Source organism: Phoenix dactylifera, chromosome 4 (genome assembly GCF_009389715.1).
Source record: "Phoenix dactylifera cultivar Barhee BC4 chromosome 4, palm_55x_up_171113_PBpolish2nd_filt_p, whole genome shotgun sequence".
Classification (NCBI taxonomy): domain Eukaryota; kingdom Viridiplantae; phylum Streptophyta; class Magnoliopsida; order Arecales; family Arecaceae; genus Phoenix; species Phoenix dactylifera.
In genome coordinates, this window is record NC_052395.1 from 20,953,455 (window position 1) to 20,974,606 (window position 21,152).

A 21,152-nucleotide genomic window follows, 5' to 3' on the forward strand; every position below is an offset into this window, starting at 1 on the left:
AACCCAAAGGAAACCTTGTCCCTTCCCAAAGCTTCCCTAAGCCTCCGCAAGGACCAAACGGAGCTTATCATGTAGGCCATTTGCACTTATAAACAGCTGGTCATCGTATCTACATTGCTACTCATTTAACAGAAAAACATGATGATGGAAGAAAATGAAAGACAATGGAGGGGGAAAATAGAAAGCCATGAGTTATCACATAGATTGAGAGACGCAGAAAACATATCCATTCATCTTGAGTAATGACAAGAAAGGAACTTGAATGTTGGGAGAGAGGCACATATTCATGCATATGTGCCCATAAAACAAGGTTATAGTGAAATACTAACTCATCACCAGGTCGTAAATGGAAGAAATACTTGACAAGATCTAGGTCACATATTCATCTGAGGCAGAAAAGGAAGCTAAAAATGAGGTCAGCTTTTTTTTTCTTTTTCTTCAAAATCCTTTTCAGTGGTAAAATGGATTTCAAAGCGATCTCTATCGCTCAGAAATGGTTAGAAAAGATTACTCTAAGGTCGTCAACAGAATTTGACAGCAACAAAGAATTGTTTGAAAGGAGCACCATGACGTAAGTACATCCCCAAAAGCTAGTAAATTCTCTCGGCAGTAGAAACCGGGCGAAGGAAAACAACGACGACTGTGATATTATCTTTGCTACCACGTTCGACAGCTTCTGTGGCCAGTCTCTTGGAACACATTGCAGGCTCTTTAACAGTGTCTTTGATGATGGATATCACATCCTCATTGCTCAGCACATCCCATAATCCATCACTAGCCATTACCTGAACAGGCCACAAAAATCATTAATCTGATTACATCTACGTGCGACTATTTCAATGCAAGGTTCACATCACCGATTTCAATATTCATACTGGTACCATATTGGTACAATGTATCAGAACAATCGGTTCTGCATGCCCACACACATGCCCTCCACCTTATCGAGTATCAATTTAGCACCACTATATTACAGCAATGCCGGTATGCACCAGTACAATGAAACTCCAAAAATATTTCATTAAAATATGGCATAATGATGCTCATTGACGAAAATAGAAATTTCTACAAGCTTTGCATGTTTTGCAGTGGATATTTGATGGTTTTGATAAGCTTCACAAATATTATGTAATTTCTTTAAAATTTATAAAAAATGAATATCATATGCATCTTTTAAAATATTTTGATATATTCATGAGGGATATAAATAATCAAATTAGAAGGAAAAATAATGAAGAATGGGGATGATTGAAGATAAAAAACAAATTTGAAAATTGTGGTGGATCCCACTCTTATCCTTTTTCCTACCTTCTCTATCTTATCTGTTTTATGCTTAAACACCTACCATGTTTGGCGTCAACCTATTAAATTACAATGTTGACATTCTTCCATGAAAAGGCTCTTATGTACTATAACCTACCGCACAACCATGCACACGGACATATAAGGCCAGAGACAATATGAGAGTCTAAGATGACTTGGACCCAGGTTGAGAAAGCTTCCAGGCAACATAGTCCAGCTTGACCCAACAAAATGGACCAAAAGACCAGACTCGACCATGCCAAACTTTGTGGATTGGCATGAACCAATGGATCCCCCCTGCCTACTTGCATGTCCATTGTCCATGCGAACCCTGTCGGTTGGTGCCTAGAAACATTGGGCGTAACTCTGAGCACTCCCATGTGGAGCAAATGAATTGTGAACTATCCTACGCAAATAATCAAGACAGACCATTGGATATTTGTTCCCCATCTTTTATTCCTTCTTTTGTTTATATTTCTAATCATGCACAATACAGAATAAATGAAAACATTTTGAGCTGTCAGGATGAAAGCTATTCCCGTATGTTCCTCCATTACATAAGCCAGGAATTATCATGGCAGCAGAACTACGTATGGATGATCATCTGAGATAATTAGTGATGTGTTTCATAGAAAAGTAATATAAAACATGAAATGAATTCCATAACAATGCAATTCAAAATGCATAAGAAACCTACCAGGAGTTCATCATCTGCTGCTAAGGAAGTCTCAGTTATCTCAGGCCGTGCTGTTACTGCAGGCTTCAAATCATCATCACCAATCGAACGTGTGACCTGATAAGAAGAAAGAGCTTAATACTGAAAATAATTTCAACCAAATGCAGAGACACAGTCAACCAAAGATTAAAAGATGAAACTAAATAAACGTGTAACGTAATCAATATTTGTCCATAATGAGCCAACAAAAAATTGAGTAACATCTGGATTGTGGTTCAATTTAGCTATTTGGCATATTATTGTGCCTCAGAAAAGAAGATCATAACATGTAGCTCATTAGAAATAATTTCCCACTCCTGTACCCCTTCCACATTCAAGGGATATGCTTCCCAGTTGGATGGACTTATATTGAATAAGTCAAACTGTAATTGTCCGCAATTTAACTTGGCCAAGAGATCAACGGAAATTTGCAGTAACATCAAGCTGAAATAAAATTAATATGATCTCAAAACCTGATGGATCATAATCAGAATGTATACAAACGAGATAAAGGTTATTGGACATTTTTTTTTTAAATAAACATATGCATACATCTAGCACTTCTCACCTATGCTGTTAAACAATAGAATAAAGCTCCGACAAATACTTGCACTCAGATCATGATGTAGGTTACTTACAAATGATAGTGTCAGTGAAAAAGGGATATGATGGAATTCTAAAACAGAAATACAGAGGATAACCTTCAGAGACAGTGATCCTATAATCAGTATGTTGAACCTAAAAGGTTGATTTTGATGATGCAAAACAGTTGAGTTAAAGATTGACTAATATATTTACTTTGAGTTTAAGTGATATATTTCAAAAACCAAAGAAGAAAGCCTTCAGCTACTGTCAAGTGAAGATAATCCATCTGAAGCTCCACATCAAAAAAGCAGAACTCCAAAAGGCCATGAATATATTTCTTGGAAGCTCATAAACAAGCACAGAAGATTTCATCCTAAGCTACCTCAAGAATCGACCCCAAGCTTGCAGCGAGTCGACTCCGGCACGCTGTCATTGACTGATGCACCTTCACGAGCCGACTCCAACAGACTGCGAGTTGGCCCTAGGACAGTCTTAGAGGATAGACAGAAAGCCAAGAATTTCATCACATCAACGAGCCGACCCATGAAGAACTCGAGCCGACTCTAGCTTAGCACGAGTCGACCTCAGACAAAGATGATTTGACCATAGAAGGACCATAGGAAAAAGATAGAGAGCCAAAGAAATCACTACATTGGCGAGTTGACTGAAGAAACTCACGAGCTGACTCTAGTAAAATTAGAGTCGACCCCATAAACAGTCGAGTCGACCTCAAAATAGCCATAGCGGAAGGACAGAACAGCGAAAGTCCGTTGAAGAGTCGACTACTAAAAATCTTGACTCTAGAAGCGCCACATACGAAAGACAAACCGCAGCAGAAACAGAAGCAAGCTCGAGGCGACTCCTGAAGATCACGAGTCGACTCTTGAAAATCTTGAATCGACTCTAAAAAACTGCAAGTCGACCCCTCTGCGCCTGATAACTGTAACGACTAATTTTTTCGCGAGTCTAAATATTTGTTTTCTCCTCTCAACGGCTCTATTAACTGTCTAACGGCTAGAAAAGTATTCCAACCTTATCCAAAGAGTATAAAGCATGAAAACACCAAAGAAAAGAGTCGAGCTCAAGCACCACAAAGAAAAATCCTCTAAGACCCGAAGAAAGAGAAAAAAGAGAGCTTAAAAGAAGACATCATTTAAAAGCTTTCATTGTGAGCTGAAAGATCACATTCTCAACTTCAGAGAATTGGTGAAGCGCCTTCAAGTGCATTCAAGTCAACCAACAGAGTCTTGCTCCACTTACTGTTTTTGCATTTATTTCAGAGTAATACTCATTGTGCTTTAATTCTTTCTATTTTTTATTATAACATGTTTCAAGTTTGAAACATGGGAGAAAGATCCATCCAAACTTGTAATTGAATTGTGTTGAGCGTAGGATTGACTCGGGGTAGGTTTTGGTTGATTGGCCTAGAAAATCAACTAGGTTGATTGTGAACCCGAAAAATCGGTAAAAGTTTTGATTGATTGACCTTAAAAAATCAATTGGGTTTGGCTGTGAACCCAGAAAACAATTGAGCTGTAATCTGGGATATAGATTATAGTAAAATTTTCAAGAGATCGTGGAGAGTAGGTATAGGTGCGGGGTTGGCATCGAACCACTATAAACTTCGTATGTCTGCCTTGCTTGTTTTTCTTGCTTTCGTTTCTTGCATACTTACTTATTGCTTACTTGCTAAATCATCATTCATCTGCAAAGGATTCAATTTTGCTGCATTATTTAAAGCAGTTTGAAAAACCCAATTCACCTCCCCTCTTGGGCTGCATAACTGGGCAACACGGTAAAAGATAAATAAAGCATATGCATAAAAATTAAGTCACGGTCAAATTTGCTACACATAAGATATAATGAGTGATCATTTTCGTTTTCTTGAATATATTGTGCAAAGGAATATATATCAGACTTTTCACTTTAAAAGTTCTTATTTTGCTTTTATTCTTTTATTCAAAACATATTCCTTAACCATCAGAAACAAGGACCTGTAGAGTCGCTTAAGAGTGAATCTGTCTAGGCCTTTTCAAACCATTGTTCATATATCTAAAAATCTTGTGCCCATAAAGAGAATGTTCTTATGTTATCTCTGCCTGGCTTCAAAGGGCGATTTGATCAGCTAGGATTAAATGGAAGACAACCCAAGTCTTCCTATGAATTAGGTCCTTCTTCCATATGACACAACTTTGTCCCTCCATTGTTATGGATACCTACTTGAAAAAACTGCAAAAACAAAATCATCTCTCTTTATTCTACACCCATTTTTGTACTTTTTGAAAAAACCAAGACTTTTAGTTCATGGATCACCAATCTTATTATGAAAAACACGAAGTCGGCCTTTTTTTGATGTGGTGGTATCTTGGGAATAGGAAAGTGAAACTACCTTGTACATCATAGGGCTGGAAATGGGCTCGGGCTGGCATGAGGCCCATCGGGTCGGGTCCGGTACAGGCTAGGCCCAAAAGATTTCAGGCCTGGTTTGGCTTAAATATAGAGCCTATTTGTTTTACAGATCAGGCTTGGGTATATCATTAGCTCGACCGAGGCCCGAAACGGAGCTCAAATTCAGGCTTGAACAAGTCTTAAACCCTTCATCATCTTTCCTTAAATCTTTGGGCTCGCAACTATTGAATATTGGTGTTTTAAAGCTTCTATAAAATCTTTAGAAGGCATAATAGTTGGATGTGATTCAAGACATTTTAAAATGATTAGAATTCTAAATTATTAATGAGAAAGTCGTTTGTGATTCAATGAACCACAATCCGCTCCACAAATTTGGGCTAGCCTAATCAGGTTCGGGTCCGGCCCATGCCTAGGCTCGAGCTTGGGCTCGGGCTGAGCTCGGGCTTGGGTTTTCCAAAGATTTTCGGGCTTAAGCACAGCCCGAAGCTCGAAAAAAATTTCGAGCCGGGCTTGGGTAGGAGTTTGGCCCTGCCCAACCCGGCCCATTTCTAGCCCTAGTACATCAAGGACTCCATCTTTTTAAGGAATGGTGCCAAAGATATGCCTCTACTACTCACACCACTTATTCCAACTATTTGGCATGGGCTTTGTGAATCCTCATTCAACAAGCTTCCATATTTAGGGTCTTTTTTCATGTTTAGTTAAGATCCTTTTTTCCTTTATCATGACTTCCATCCATTTTTATTTGAGATATTCCATTCTTTTACTTCATCCTTCAATGAAGATATAGAAACTGCCATCTTCCTCCATTGTATTTACAAATTATATAAAGAAGTATTATATCCTACAAATCCTCTAAAAGTTTAATTTCAAGCATATATAATAGCACTAGAGTCACATGAATCAACTGAAGAGGTGCTTGTGATATGTTACGCAACCATTGCATTTCCTAATGATTGTAAAGAAAATTTTACACCGATAAGGCCTTGATGTTGCATCCAAGGTTTGTTGTCTCAATACCGGACCCCGTACCGTACCACACTAGCACAGTATCGATACGGTACAATATGAAATATTTTTGGCATACCGAGTATCGGTATGCCACTTGTACCGGATACCAGAACCGAACTGGTACGGTACAGTATGCCATGTACCGCCCGGTTGGGGTCAGTACGGCATACCATGGTTGCATCACTTAGAAAGATAGCAGTAATAAGGTCTACGGAATTCACAATAAATGACATAAACGAGAATATTGATATAGATGTGTTACATTACATGAATAACTACACAAATCAGCAATAATGTGTTTAAAACTAATTCAGTTGGTATTTGTCTATCTAGTGAACCTATCTTGTGAAGGCTTGATAAGGTTCTGATAAGGAGAGTCACCATGATGTTAATTCACGGATTTTATAAAAGAAGAAGAAGAAGAAGCAGCCCTACAATAACATGAATGGAAGCTGCAACAATGATGTTAAAAAGCTTGCAGTGACACCAGTCCTGGATTTTAACAGGTATGATTATGAATGAATCTATAAAATCGACTAGGAGTCTAAGAATAGTTGAGACAACTATTGCCAGGTGCACTCAACTTGAATTGACATGAAGAATAATTCCATCATCATTTTGATACCATATCAAAGAATGAGCAAATTTAAAACCTTATACACAATAGGAAAGACTCTTAATGGAGACACAAGTTCACATCTTAAAGCTATACCGAACAAGTTGGACAAACTGTTCTGTGTTCATGACATACAAAGCCTGAGTGGACCATTCATGGATTAGAATATCATGTATTTTAGTCGAGCTGATCGGGGGCTACAATGTTGCATATGCAACAATATTATACATAAGAATATAAAGATAGACAAGTATATGGAGACTGCTACTAGCACCCTACAATGGACTACTTGGACTCAATCATTCAAATTTTAAAAAAATATAAAGAATGTAACTACTTGAAACTAGTCTTCAAAGAAGAAAAGAGTAACTACAAGAAAAATAGCTACCCCTGGTAGCGGGATTCAATAGGCGTGGGTGGATTGGTTGGGTAGGCTGCAGCCCTAGTTCTTTCTCCCAATTTTCTTTACTTTCTTTCTCTCCATTGTTATCACCTCTATCCTTATTTCCTCCCCTCTATCTCCTCTCAGTAATAGGGGTCAGAAAAGGTATTATGCCATGATAACAAGTGAATGCAAGTTTTCATTTTGACCTCCAAAATAACCCAACTTTCTTTAGAATGATGATGGTATATATCTCTTGAGTTATAATAAATTAATGATAAATGGAAAGAAAGGGTTAACTACAATTTGAGCATATCACATCTAACACTGTTAAATGAATGAACTCTTCGTGATAAGCCTGAATGGCCCAAAGTTTGGCTCAATTTGGCCTTCCTACATGCCAAGCTAGAGCCAGCCCAAGCCTGCTCAAACTTGATTTGATTAAGCTCAAAAATGAATATTATGTATTTTTTAGTTATATTTTATAAAAAATATATTTCTGCATTTATATAATTAACATAAAAAAAGAATGTATTCCAATTACATGATTGAGATAAAAGTGTTGAAAATAAGCTTACAGTACATATCTGAAAGCCTTGGGAGACCTCAGGCTCTCACTAGATCTCCTAAACAAATTGTACATTAATAGTCTGAGTTCAGCATAAAACTAAATTAGCTTGCTTAACCACAACCAATAACAAAACAAGCTAAGCTTAAGCTGGCTTGCTAGGGCTTGGTTTATCTACACCTCTAGTAACATCCTTCCATTTTTCCAATGTTACTTTTGTGTAAGGAGCCACATGTTGTCCAGTTTTATTTTGGAAGTTTCTCAAATAATATAGGAGACAAGAAAATTATAAATAAAATACCTGGAGAGCAGCTGGACCGACCCTCCATGTGTCTACTAGCCACTTCACTTCAATGCCTTCTTTGATAACACGCATTCTTTCATCAGCACAGCTTGCAACATGATCCTATTTAATATTTAAAATTCATAATTTACACTTCTGCGTAGGCAATAAGAATTAAAATATTGAAATCTTATACCTGTACAACTACAATGCAAATTCAAAAAAAATTGACATTCTTTTTGACACTAAATTTATAGGTTTAGTTTAAAATGCACCTTACTCATAGGAAATGGGTGGCCAGAACGGCTTAAAATTGCACGGCAATCACCAGCATTTGCAACGAAAAGCCTGTTCCTGACTATTAATGCTGTAACTGCAGTACAACCAGGATGCCAGTCTTTCTGAAAAATTCTTTTTGAGTTACGGTGCAAGACTAACCCATCTCTGAATGCCTCATCTGTCCTTGTAAATGCTTCAATAAGCGCATCTGTTGGACTGCAGCAAGCTAGCAATTAGCAAGTGAAGTGAATAAACCATCAGATATAAACAGATGGCTGGAAGAAACCTGCATGTATAACCAGTATTCTGTAAGAACACTGGTAGTGCTCGGGCAGAAAACTCAGCAGCTGCTGCACCTGTAGAGAACATTCGGAAATATTAAACTAGTTATGTAAGGAAAAGTAATAATACCGTCATTGGCAAACCTCTATGGCCATCAAAAATTCCAAAAGCATGAACATCCTTCTCGTTGCACATTTGCGGAAGCATGAAGTGAGTATCTTCCATTGTTTCCCTTCTTCCACATGTTGCAAAAGATCCCCAAGATAAAGTAGGATGGTAATGTGATTCATTAAAAAAACTAACCCACAGCCTCATATTTGACTTTTCTGCATTTGTTATCCTGGCTAATTGTTCTCCTTGATCAAACCAGTTCAATTCTTTAAAATACTGGAGATCCATCATGCCATGTTGGCATTGATTGCTGGGGGAAACCGATGGTGGACAAGAGCCTTTTTCCACATGCTCCATGATTAGAGTTAATTCCTCAACTATGTCATCAAATGAAGGCCTATGTAAGGGATTTGGGTCCCAACACCTTTTAATAAGTGACAACAGATCTGATGGTGCTCCAGCTTCACGATGAGCAAGAATAGGACGCAGACCCTCAGAAACAACTGCTGCAGTAAGTTGTTGTTCAGTATAGCTCATTTCAAGCACAGTGTGTGCCTACAAGAAGAGAAACAGCTTCCTGTTTGTCACTGTATAATAGAAAAATACTTGAAGACAATCCACAGATAGACAAATACGTAAGAATGTACATATGCAGTAAGACAAAATGCACATGAAGGATAACACTGAAAGTTGGAGAAGTTTCATGTGGTCTCAGCCTCACTAAATTAGTGCTCATAACATGAATGAAAAAAAAAAAAAAAAAAATCAAAGGGGAGCATCTTCATCATTTGATTGAAATATGTTTCTGCATGTCCAATGTGAGTGCATATTACAATATTGTACATGTTACAAAAAGAGGAAAAACATACCTGGGCTTCTGCTCTTAGATCTGTGTAAGGAACAACACCTGTAAGAAGCTCACTGCAGAAGAAGACCAATGAATCAGAATGACAATATCTCACGCTTAAAAAGGCATTCATACATGAACCTTATGTAAGAATGTTTTGAGACAATCTATAAATTTATCACATGTCCACAGATACAAACTGTTTTTGTCCAGTTAGCAAGTATTCCAAATCTACCAAATTACAAAAGCTATGAAATCACAAATCCTGGAGATGCACTGTCATGCTCGACATACATACCAGGAGATCCTGAACGTATGTGTTAATATGGGTGGTCTTATTCACATTAACTATTATTTGCGCCATCTTTTAATGGCATAATCTAGGATCTGATGTAGCAGCTAAAAAGAATTTACCGAAAACATCTCTTAAGTGTTACATTTTCTACCCTTCTAATATCATGTGTGCTTGTAAAAATTGGTAAGTTCTTCAAATGGCACATTTTTTCCAAAATTAACCAAGTGATGGTAATAGATTTATCATGAACTTTTTCCTAAACTTTGCTGAATCTTGGCCTTTTACATATTTCCTTTATTGCTTGTTTGTTTCTCTCTAATTAAGTTAGAACTCTGGATTCCTATTTGACATTATATGTATAATGTCTATTGGGTTTGTACTGACACCAATGTCTTCAGTCTATTCATGCACACAGAACATCAGATAGCCAGACATGCTTGCAAATGCTATGATGGTGAAAGTTAAAAGTCAGCATCAAGGTCTGCTGTATCGATACCGGTCGGCGTACCAATGGCAGCTCGGACCGGTACGGTATCGGTCCCGTACCAGTCCGGTATCGGTTCCATACCGATTCCAGATTCCACGCTGATCCAATGCTAATCCATACCGGTCTGTACCGGTCTCGTATTGGTCCCATACTGGTTCTCCAACGATAAGCTACCGGTATCGGATTCCACACTGATCCGGTACCGGTCTCAGGCCGGACTGATACGTACCGGCCGGTATGGCAGACAATGGTCAGCGTTGAAGCAATTGCAATAATGCCCAAAAACAAGGACTGAAAGTGATTGCAATAAATGCCAAATATATTGGGCTAGATATTGACAGGTCAAATCAGATAGAGGAGTTACCAAATCTGTTTTGGTCCATAAATTATTCCGGGTAAGGCTAGGGTCTGGCTCAACAGAAAACTGAAGGATCTAATTTTGACCACAATTATATGTCACATGTGGACGGGCCTAGATAAAGATCAAACCTGACCGATGGTTTCATATGGGTTTCTGTTGGATCAGGTCTTATTGGTTTCGGGTCCGGTCAGTCTTAGGGAGACCCAATTTGTTTGCAACCCTACCTCTTTGATTTGTGAATGTTTCCTCAGTTTTTGTCTAATAGTCTTATGCACAAAAAATCTAATTTACGAAACCCATGACAAGTGTCAAATATTATTGTATAACATGTTCAATTTTTTGCAGTTACATATATTTCATCTTTTTATATGTATTTGTATGGATTTTATATGGTGTAATCTGATTGCACATGTCCTTTTAGTTTGTTTTCTTACTCATGACATGTAAACCAGTTACTGCAAAAGGATGCTCCGAGCTCTAAAGAAAATATTTGATATCTCCAATTTCACAAGTTTGCTTATAAATTCGAATAGGAAAGAAGCTCCATAATCAAAATCATTCAATATGTTATATCTTAATCATGCCATATTCAGTGCAAGTATCCTTAAATGCATATCCTATGCATAAATGATTCACAGATAGTACAATATCCATCGGCAATATGTCTTATCATGACTATTATGCAAGAACCCCTCTACATAATCCATTTAACAACTAAATATACAACCACCACTAGCATTTTCTTTAAAGAAATGGATAACCATCCAATAAGAGTGAAGAGAAGATAAAGTAGGTAAGGAGTTATATTAGTCTTGAAAGAAGAAAGCATTAATACAAGAGAAAAGTGAATATTGTTGAAGAAATATAGGATCTGTATGATTTTTAACTTCTACCTTGGCCATGTAGTACCATAAAATCCTGATCATATCATGATTATAACCAAAACCACAAGTATTGGCGGGGAAAAAGGAAAGCATGCAAGGTTCATTTGTTAGTACATTAAAATTTCACAGACATAGAAAATGGGTATACAATTTAATAATTGTTTGGGATAGAAAAGCTAGAGTTATTCAATAGGACAGAAAGGCATGAAATGTTTAATTCCTTACTTGATAGATATTCCAAAACTATAGACATCTGATTTTTCTGTTTGTATATCCTTTCTCAGAATTTCTGGTGCCATATAGATGAGCGTCCCAACCATGTTTCTTTTGTGAAAACCACCAGTTGGCTTGCCAGACGATTTCCAATTTTCAACTGAAACATGTTTAAGATCCTTCTTGTACATAGCCAGACCAAAATCTGCTAGATGAGGACGAAGGTCTTTGTCAAGCTGGATCGCAGATTTGAATATTTTAAGAGCAAGTCCAGAAATCAAAAGGATAATATTAATCTAAGGTTACAAATGTCATTTTAGTAGAAAATAAAAGCACATGGAAGATACTTACAAGAATATTTGCAGGTTTTACATCCCTATGTACAATTCCAAGGTTGTGTAGGTACTGGAGAGCTTTCCCTGAAAAGAGAGGTTAATAAGAATGCATGACTAACAATGTGGAACGAAAAGGTTGCAAAGGTAATTTTGTAGGAAACAATGGAAGCAAATACAAAAAACATAATCAAGAAAACAAGAACCTGTTTAGAATGACTATTCAATGAAAAAATGGTACCTTCATGTTAAAAAAATGTGAAAAATCAATGACAAGCATCACTCAGAAAGTATCCATTAGTTAGTGAATAAGTTCTCGATAATAATAACAAAAGTATCATTGACATGCATTCATGATGCAATTTTATATAGTTTCAAGTTCCAACAATTAAAGTAGATCAATTTCTAATTAAGTTAATGGTGGAGAAGCCTTTGTGGTTAGAACTGGTAAATAATGATTCAGTCCTTACATAAGAAAAGGAAAGGAAACACTAAATGTGTCATGAAAAGGAACAGCAAAACATAAGGATGCTAGTAACAGACAATTGACATCCAAGGACTTTTATTAGCGCAGCAAAGGGAGAAAACACCGCAAAACTTATTTCTGAAAAAAAATTACCTATAATAACTCAAGTTACACACAAGACAAAAAGTTTTCAAAAACAAAAGTACCAAATTATCAGTTACAGAAGAGATGATTAACAGCATATAGAGCAAATAAGATCAAAACAACCATAGATGCCTGGACATGGAATTTGGAGATGTACAACAGAAGAAGCAGGTTCATGAAACTATTTCCCTTGCCCATCGTTTGTGAACCCACTAAATTTTTGGGAATCCAGTGGGTCCAAGCCCAAACTTTTAGATACATTAGCTAGATGACCCCATTACCTCAAGATCGCAAAGCTGGGCATGAGTCTTGATTGCTGAGAAGATCTTAGCAGATTAATATAGCAGGCTACCTGGCCTTAACCATGGTATGAATTAGAGGAAAAATATCTTTTTGTGATGGATAAGTCATAGTAATATATATTAAACAACGCTGTGGAAACAAATTTTCATATTGTAATACAGACTAGAGTAAGGTTTTAAATACCACCAGAACAGGACTGTACCAATGTACTATACAGTTTCAGTATGTTTCCTTCACTGAAAAATTGTGTCGATGCCCAATACCGTACCATTTTGGTAAAAAAACAGTCTGAGATCCAGTGCTGGTATTTTAAACCTTGGACTAGAGTTTGTTCTAGAGGATTTCTTAGCATGATGGAATATTTTATGGGGAGACTTGTTGTTTCACAAGTTCAATATGTTTATCAGTAATCTTTGTCGAAAGGCATCATCAATCTAGGCCAGTATGTCAGAATTCATATTTCATACAAACCATACAGCTGCATGCTAAAGCTTCACCTTCCACCCAACCTCCCACATCAAGAAACGAGTAAGTAAATGGCCATAAATAGTTTTTCTTGATAAAGTTCTTTCATGTATACCTTATACCTTAGCTAAACCAATAATGCCAAAAGATCGAATATCCACACTGGACTAAATGAACTAATGTAAAAGAGGACCAGAAAAGAAGAGCACATAGGCCTCTGTTAGAGGACAAAGGTTATAAAGGTCGCTCTGTTTGTTATGACCACTGAAATGCAGTGCATTTTTGTCACCTTAACCAAAAATGTGTTCACAAATTACTAGCTTTCCTTGTATATTAAATATTTATACATATATATATGCATTCAAAGAAAATCATCCGATTATTCTTCCTTGGAAACTAAAGAGTTTAAAATATTCGATACATGAGAATTTTCTTAAGAAATTGGATCAATAAATATTCTAGGAAATGAGAAAAGGACAAATCATATTCTAGGAAAGCAGGGCATGACGGCAATATGAAATATATAAAAAATAAAAAATAAAACAAACAGGTGGCGGCAATAAAAGTAATGACTTGATGGGAAGGTATAAGATACGAGTTTAGCCTAGAATATGGCACGAGCATGAATACTCTTTTAGGCTCACCTAATTTCACTAGAACCGATGGTCAAGTAAGCAGGAAGCAGCCGCGCATAAGCATCAATTTCACCACAAAGAAGGAAGGCAATAAGCAGTAGAAACCTAAAAGGGGCAAGAGCGCACCAAGATCGCAGGCAATGGTGAGCACTTGGTCAATAGAAGGGTTCCACTCTTGGACATGCAATTTCTCGGCCAGGTTCCGCGACTCGTAGAACTGGAAGAAGAGCATGTAATTGGGAGGCCTCGCATGGGCCGCCACCAGCTTGGCCAGTCCCGGGTGATCCAGCTTGCTTCGCATCCACAGAATACATCCAAATGCAAGCGATTCAGGAACGAATCAAGAGTCGAGCCAGAGAGAGAGAGAGAGATATGGAAAGTCGAAACTGACCACAGCAGCTGCAGTTCACGGTGGAATTTGTCGAGATCATCGGCGGTGGACAGTACGGGCTTCTTGACGGCGACTCTCGCGCCGCCGAGCCTCGCGTCGTAGACGGTGCTCTCAGATCCTTGGGAAGAGTATCACACGCCACATCACAAGGAATAATGAAGGAATAGAGAGAGATAGAAAGAGAGAGAGGACACGGATTCGTACCTCGGGCGATGGGAGCGAGGAGGGCGTAGGAGGAAGGGGGGAGGTGAAGAGGGATGGTAGAGCTGGTGCAACAGCCACGGACGCAGGTGTTGGGTTCGACTATCTCCACCATCTTCGTTCTCCGCTTCGCCACACGGAGGGGGAAGAGAGGAGGAAATAGAAGGACGGCCGCGGAGAGTAGGTTGCCGGAGGTTGGCTTCGGCTGCTACGCCCTAAACATTGGGAACGTTCCTTGGCCGCGCTCCATCCCCCGTGCTCGCTCTGCTCCGCACATGTTTTTGCCAGGAAACCGTGTTTCATTCTTTTCCTTCCAAAGATATGTGATGGCGGCTGGGAAACAGGTAACTTCCCTTGACCGCCATTTCTTTGTACTTAGAAAAAAAATTGGATCCGGGTAATAAAACTCTTTGTTGGAATATTTAGGAGGAAGAATAAAATAAAATAAAAATTTTTATTTTTTTTTTACTGCATTTGGTATAACTTATAATTTATATATACTCGTGTACAACTCCATACATAAAAAATAATATAGATGATACACGTTGTCATATAATCTCTAAAATCACTTTAACAAAGTTATACTAAAAAATTAATATAAATTAATATAGAATCAGGCTAATAAAAAAATTTATTTTAATATTTTTTAAATAAAAAATAAAATTTATAGCCATGCGTAGGAGGGAAATTGGTGGCCGAGAACTCACTAAATTGCCCCAGGCGGGTCATGCCGGGAGATTTTGTCTAGTACCATGCTTCAGTCTCACATATGACATTTTAATTACAAAGGATATGCATAATTATTCACAAAAAGGAAGATTTGCATAATTGCAGACTAGAAGCTTTGAGATATGTTTCTATTGAATTAAATTCAGAGCTTTTTTTTCTATAGGTTGTAATAAGTCCAATAGATTTGGTTTTTGGTTTTTAGACCTATTCAATCCAGCAGATTTGAAAATAATTATATTTTTTCTATTTTTAAAAATTTAATTATAAAATTTATAAGCGTTGTAGCTGCAACAACCATGATGATATGGCAATAATGCAGTAGCAACGGTGATGGTTGCAATGTAATAGTGATGGTAGCGATCAAGGTGCCGATGGTCGTTAGCATGAAACCAAAGATATTCTATTTTCAAAAAAAAATTTAAAAGATAATTTTTAGCGTTTTTTAAATTTTCAAAAATTCAAAATGGGAGTTCTTTGAAGAAATAAAATTTGGTCTACAAAATATAATTTTTATCCTGGTTTTCATGTTTAAATTTTGCTAATTAAAATTCAAAAATTGTAAAATAAAATAGATGTCGCTATTTAAATATAAAAAAATATTTATGTAATCCAATGATGCTTCCTTTTCCCATCTCTTTTAAGATGGTCAGTATTAGACGCCGTGGTGATAATGATATGCTTTATATATTATTCTACAAAAATGCTTAGCTTTAATCACGGACATATTTGTAATTTAAGGAAAGGGTGCCATGTTTTTCTTCTCTATTTTTTTTTGTCAAAAATATTTACAAATAATGGGTTACAAAACTAGGGATGGCTTTCACCCAATATCCTAAGCTCATAAAGCGCTACGCTTGCGCCTTATTACCTTTAAGATGATAGGTTTTTCTATTTTATTATCTCTAAGGTTATACTAATATTTTTAGTGACACGATAGGGTTAAGTTGTGCTCATATCAAATAAAGAAGAAAGAAAATGATATTTGAAATTTTTTTTTTCACTGTAATTGTTTAACCTCAAAGAATTAGATATTAGATAATGATGAGGAGAAAAATGGATCACCCAACATATATAGTTAAAGCACCCGAATTCGACAGCAAGTCTGGTCTCGACAAACGTGGTCTCGGCGAATGTGGTCTCGGCGAGCGCGGTCTCGGCGAATGTGGTCTCGGCAAGCACGGTCTTGGCGAGTATGATCTTGGTAAGTATGGTCTCGGTTAAGCAAAGCTCGATTGACCTCGAGGCCAAGGAAGATCTACTCAGAAGTTGAGGACGACCCCGATATGTACTTTTTCAAAGCGGACAATATCTCTGGTCGGGACGCAATCACTTTTTCGCTCTAACAGATAACAAACTATTGTTTTTTCACATTGGATTATACAATTTAAGTAATATAGGTCGGCATGTTCAACTACCTCAAAGAGGTATTATTGGCTATGGTTTTATAATTTGCTCGCGACATATTTAAGGATGACTCCTCTTTAATGTTTTCAGAATTCAAGGTGATCTTCTTAGAACCACAATTGCATAAACTGCCACTATTTCCTCTTTCTCCATTACTTCACGGAGTAGTTCACTGTATATGTGAAATAGACGATCAATAGCTTCTCTACCAATATGGTGGCATAGCATTGGCTCCTGTATAGCTCTTATTGCCTTTGCCAAAGCCACTCCATCCTTTTTGGCATCTCCACTGCCGATTTTGTCTTTAAATATCTCCAAGTATTCAACCATAAAGGAGCCTTCCCTCAGCACTTCATCTTCTATTTCCTTCAGGGATGGAGCATAGAATGGAGCACTATATAGTTCTAGATCTTCTCCTCTGATTTCTCCCTGCATATTAGAAGAGAACAAAATTTTGATTTGTTGGCTTCAAATGCCACTAATTATGTTTGCTTCAAACAATATTATAAGAACAAAGCTATAGTCAGTAAGAAGTATTATCTCATTAAATTGAATATATTTCCTATAGACAGTATCGCCTTACTCATTACCAGGTAGATTTGTTATAGACTCAACTACTTTCACAGAGAAAAACTAAAAGAAACTAATGTGTTACTTTACTGCAAATAGTAGACATAATGTTGACCTACCATAGAATGAAAACTATATGATTGCTTATTTTCTTTTTTCTTTTTTTTCCTTAAGAAATATAATCATAATAAGCCACCATCATTGTTGCATGAATACTATGGAAAACTTTTATTTTGTTTTGGTGTTCATTAAGGTTCTGTTTGGATATTCTTTTCTGCAGGAATATTGATCAAGCCTAGACGTCGTAAATCATCCACACTATAGTTATTCAGATCTCGATATTTCATGATACATCATACAAGACTAAAAGCTAGAAACTCTAATTGCTAAGCAAAAGGAAATAACCATTGGAACAAGCTCTGATTCATAAATATGCAGGACTTGGCTTACATGTTTTTTTTATTTTATTTTATTTTATTTTTAAAAAAAGGATTGCAAGCCTTTAGTTTGGTAGAAGAATCTCTTAGGGAATGTCAAGCTTACCTGTGCAACCATGATAGAAAGAGATCTGGCCAATAGTTCCCATAAGAGAGTTGTCCCCTTATTGCAAGGCTCTTTGGTGTCCCTTCCTGACATAATTAATGCCATTCGTCCTTCAGAAACCAGTTCTTCTGATCTGGACTTGAGAAACGAACCAAAATCTTTCTGAAATTGCTGGTGGTAGGCTTTCGCTATAGCAGGAGGGCTAGTTTTAGATATGTATATTTCCCTGGTATTCATCGATTTACCTTCTTCATTAAAAATGCCAGGAGGAACCTGCAATGCAGTTTAAAGTCAACTTATATATAATTTAAAGAGAAAGAGACATTGTTTAGATTATAAGTTAAATTGTTGATGATATTAGCAAAGTTTAGGTCTCTTTGGATGATGGGATAAATTATACTAATATAAATACTCCAAACAACCACAGGCCAGGTCAGGTTGGTTTAGAAATAAACTTGAAACTAAACTAATTTAAACTGGTTTTCTAAAACCGACCAAAATCGAACTGACCATCTATAAAAATCATTAGAAACCAACCCGAGAAATTCAGTTCGATTTAGTTTATTGAGTTGATATTCAATAGGTTAGGTTTGAAATTCTGTTTTTCTATTTTTTTTTGTAATTCCGGATCAAGTACCCAATTTGACCCGAATAATCTGATCGAAATAAAATTTAATCGAGCGGGTTCGGATACCCGATAGATTTATCATTTTTTGATGGGATAGAATGGGTTTGAAATTTTTGGACAAATTTTTAATTAGATTTGGAACAAGTTCGGACAGATATCCTAACTATTGTCATTCCTAGTTCCTCGGCAAAGATGTATGAAATTTGTTATCCAACCAAGAACACCATATAAACTTCCACTTGTTCGCTTATGATCTTTGCTTCCTATCTACCGAAAAGCAAAAAAGATGCAAACGCCCGCAAGGAAGTTTCAACTTTTTTCACTTTGTATATTATTTTAGTGGATGATGTAGCCGATGCTCGATACTGTACGTGAATGGGTCCATGATGAACTTATTTACCTATTTGTGGAACTTTGGCTAGCATTTTTTTTTTCTGTTGCTAGTGGGAAGTATTCTATGAAGATCCTTCTATCGTCAAAAGTGGACTTTGTCATTATCCAAAACCTCTTGGAGGCTTTCAATCATTAAAATAAACATATAACCGCATAGCTTTACCTAATGAATAACAAGTACTCAAAAGGAACTAAATGCACTAATAACATGGATCGAAAACCACCAAAGCTCAACGATACAAGTAACAAAATTAGCAGTCATTAACCTACTAATAATTGAACAAACATGACGATGCTGGCAATTAGAAAACAATCAAAAGGTCAAATTTATCCATGGTGGTATAGAAGACAGACCTGGGAGAGCCAATGCAAACTGTGACCGGAGTGAATAAAATGCAAGCTATTGCTCGGAAAGAGTCTCCCATAGAAGGACCCGGGAACTCCAGCCATGAAAACCGAGTGGGACTCGTCTCTCCTTCCAACATTCTTGAGTCTCCTACCAAAGTCTGAGAAGCTAACGAAAATTGAGTTGAAATCATTCCCGGGGAGATCATTAAGAAACACCATGAACTGTGGCACCTGCCTTGTTTTCTCATGGCATCTCTCATCAATTCCATTCACAACATCACCAATCAGGGATAACGCATTGGTTCCTGAAGAGCACCCCAAATCCGCCATTCTAAAACATCGGGGAGTCTCCGAAAGATACGCGTCGATGGCTGCGTCGATGATGACAGGCTTCACAGCATCCGTAAACTTCTTCTAAACTTCGAGAAAGATCGAGTTAAATCACAGCAGAAAAGCATTAAACAAGGCTTCGGGTTTTTTTTTTTGTTTTTGTTTTCAGAGGTATCTTTGCCAACCTGAATTGAAGAATTCCGGGCATAGCTTGTCTCTCCCAATCCTTCTTTCATGCGAAGAACACTCTCCACATCCATTTGTCGTGGCCTGATAAAAGCTACCGGCGTGTGGGTTCTCTTAGTTCTCTAAGCCTATGCAAATAGCACGGACCCCTCACGTTTATAGCACGATTATGTGGGAATTTTGTGCTTTATGTGGCTGTTTGAGGAACCCAAAGGATGCGAATAAAATAAAAAAAAGAACAATGAAAAGAGAGCGGCTAAGGATGCTTGCAAGGATTCCCCAATAAAGGACAGGAGAAGAAAGGCCAAACAGGAGAATATAGTCGGGCGGGGTTTCTTACAGTGCTATGTGTAGCCAATAATGCAGCGTAAGCCGGGGGAAAAGTGACATCTACGAGGCAACTCACCTTCGTTACATCTCTTCTTATCCCTTCAACTTTCGAAGGATGTTCGTTGCTTGAGTAAAGGCAACACTGCCCAAATCCGGCACCAAGAAAAGGCCTTTTTTTATAACTAATGCGCGTCGCGCTCCAAACCCACAGCGAGATTAAAGCATCAACCAGAACTATCCAGATGGTGGGTTAGGGGCGTGACATGCCAAAGATCTCGGTGCAATTCACGGGCAGGTCTTGGCGGTCGCATGCGGTCTTGAGGCCTTTTCCTGGGCTCCAAACCTTATCTTTGGTTGCCACTTATGTAAAGAGAGAAGCCAATCAGACTATGGATTGGCGCTTTAAGGAGACCTTGACATATTAATTTGCCTTGTAGAGCTATGGCTATCCAAGTTGCTCGTGGTCCTTTAATTCTTGCTAGATGGCAGCTCCCTATTGTTATTTTTTGTTGCATAATAAACTGCCTCCGAGAGCCCTCAAAAAATTAAAAAAAAGTTTTTTTTTTTATGAATATCCTTTTAAATATCGAATTTTGCATGAATATTCTTCCAAAATTAATATTTATATCTATACCATCATAAACCACTTGTTTTGCTATTCTATTCTTTTTTTATCCTTATTTTTGCCTATATATCCATGCCATATAATGTTATTAAAAATTAACGATTTTAAATTAAAATAATTAAAATATTCTTAATGAGTATGTGCGCAAAAAGAAACATTTATAAGACGATCACGATAAGAGGCAAGAAAGTAATTTTAAAATTTTATTTTATTTTTAATCAAAATAAATGTGGTTTTATTAATGGTGTTAGAAGTAACGTTAATTAAAAGTATTTTTTTTAGAAATAAATATATATTTTAAGAGAGTATTTATGCAAATTTGAATTTATTGAAGAGTATTTATGCAAAAAAATCTAAAAAAAAAAGGTAGAAATATCTAATATTTTCAATTACACTAAAACGAGGACCTGTCTGTTAACTAAAACAGTGAACTAGATTTTTCTTTTTTTGTGGAAATCAGGAAGTCCCTTTCTGGAATTTTCGCAGTAGAACTTGGAGG

At 37.1% G+C, this 21,152-nt stretch overlaps 2 protein-coding genes across 5 annotated transcripts; both read right to left on the minus strand.

Moving 5' to 3' along the window:
- Nucleotides 1–202: 202 nt before the first annotated feature.
- Nucleotides 203–14,972, minus strand: LOC103722343 (protein kinase and PP2C-like domain-containing protein). Of its 3 annotated transcripts, none has more exons than XM_008812871.4 (12): nucleotides 14,571–14,972; nucleotides 14,367–14,484; nucleotides 14,102–14,268; nucleotides 11,982–12,049; nucleotides 11,643–11,866; nucleotides 9,413–9,464; nucleotides 8,576–9,098; nucleotides 8,437–8,506; nucleotides 8,147–8,366; nucleotides 7,890–7,994; nucleotides 2,000–2,095; nucleotides 203–785 (listed from the first exon to the last, which is right to left on the minus strand). In XM_008812871.4, the coding sequence occupies exons 1-12, from the start codon at nucleotides 14,680–14,682 to the stop codon at nucleotides 591–593; spliced, it is 1,950 nt and encodes a 649-aa protein (XP_008811093.2). In that variant the 5' UTR covers nucleotides 14,683–14,972; the 3' UTR covers nucleotides 203–590. The 3 variants fall into 3 exon arrangements, with proteins under 3 accessions (XP_008811093.2, XP_026666295.2, XP_026666296.2); XM_026810494.2 differs by having other exon boundaries at nucleotides 11,643–11,835; nucleotides 11,978–12,049; XM_026810495.2 differs by lacking the exon at nucleotides 11,982–12,049 and having other exon boundaries at nucleotides 11,643–11,835; nucleotides 14,571–14,971.
- Nucleotides 14,973–16,614: 1,642 nt separating this feature from the next.
- LOC103722349 (salicylate carboxymethyltransferase) lies at nucleotides 16,615–20,233 on the minus strand. 2 transcript variants are annotated; one of them, XM_008812877.4, is made up of 4 exons: nucleotides 19,698–20,233; nucleotides 19,189–19,596; nucleotides 17,814–18,086; nucleotides 16,615–17,129 (listed from the first exon to the last, which is right to left on the minus strand). In XM_008812877.4, exons 1-4 carry the CDS (start codon nucleotides 19,770–19,772, stop codon nucleotides 16,794–16,796), a joined length of 1,092 nt encoding a protein of 363 aa, XP_008811099.1. In that variant the 5' UTR covers nucleotides 19,773–20,233; the 3' UTR covers nucleotides 16,615–16,793. The 2 variants fall into 2 exon arrangements, with proteins under 2 accessions (XP_008811099.1, XP_026666297.1); XM_026810496.2 differs by having other exon boundaries at nucleotides 19,189–19,601.
- Between the last annotated feature and the right edge of the window lie 919 nt (nucleotides 20,234–21,152).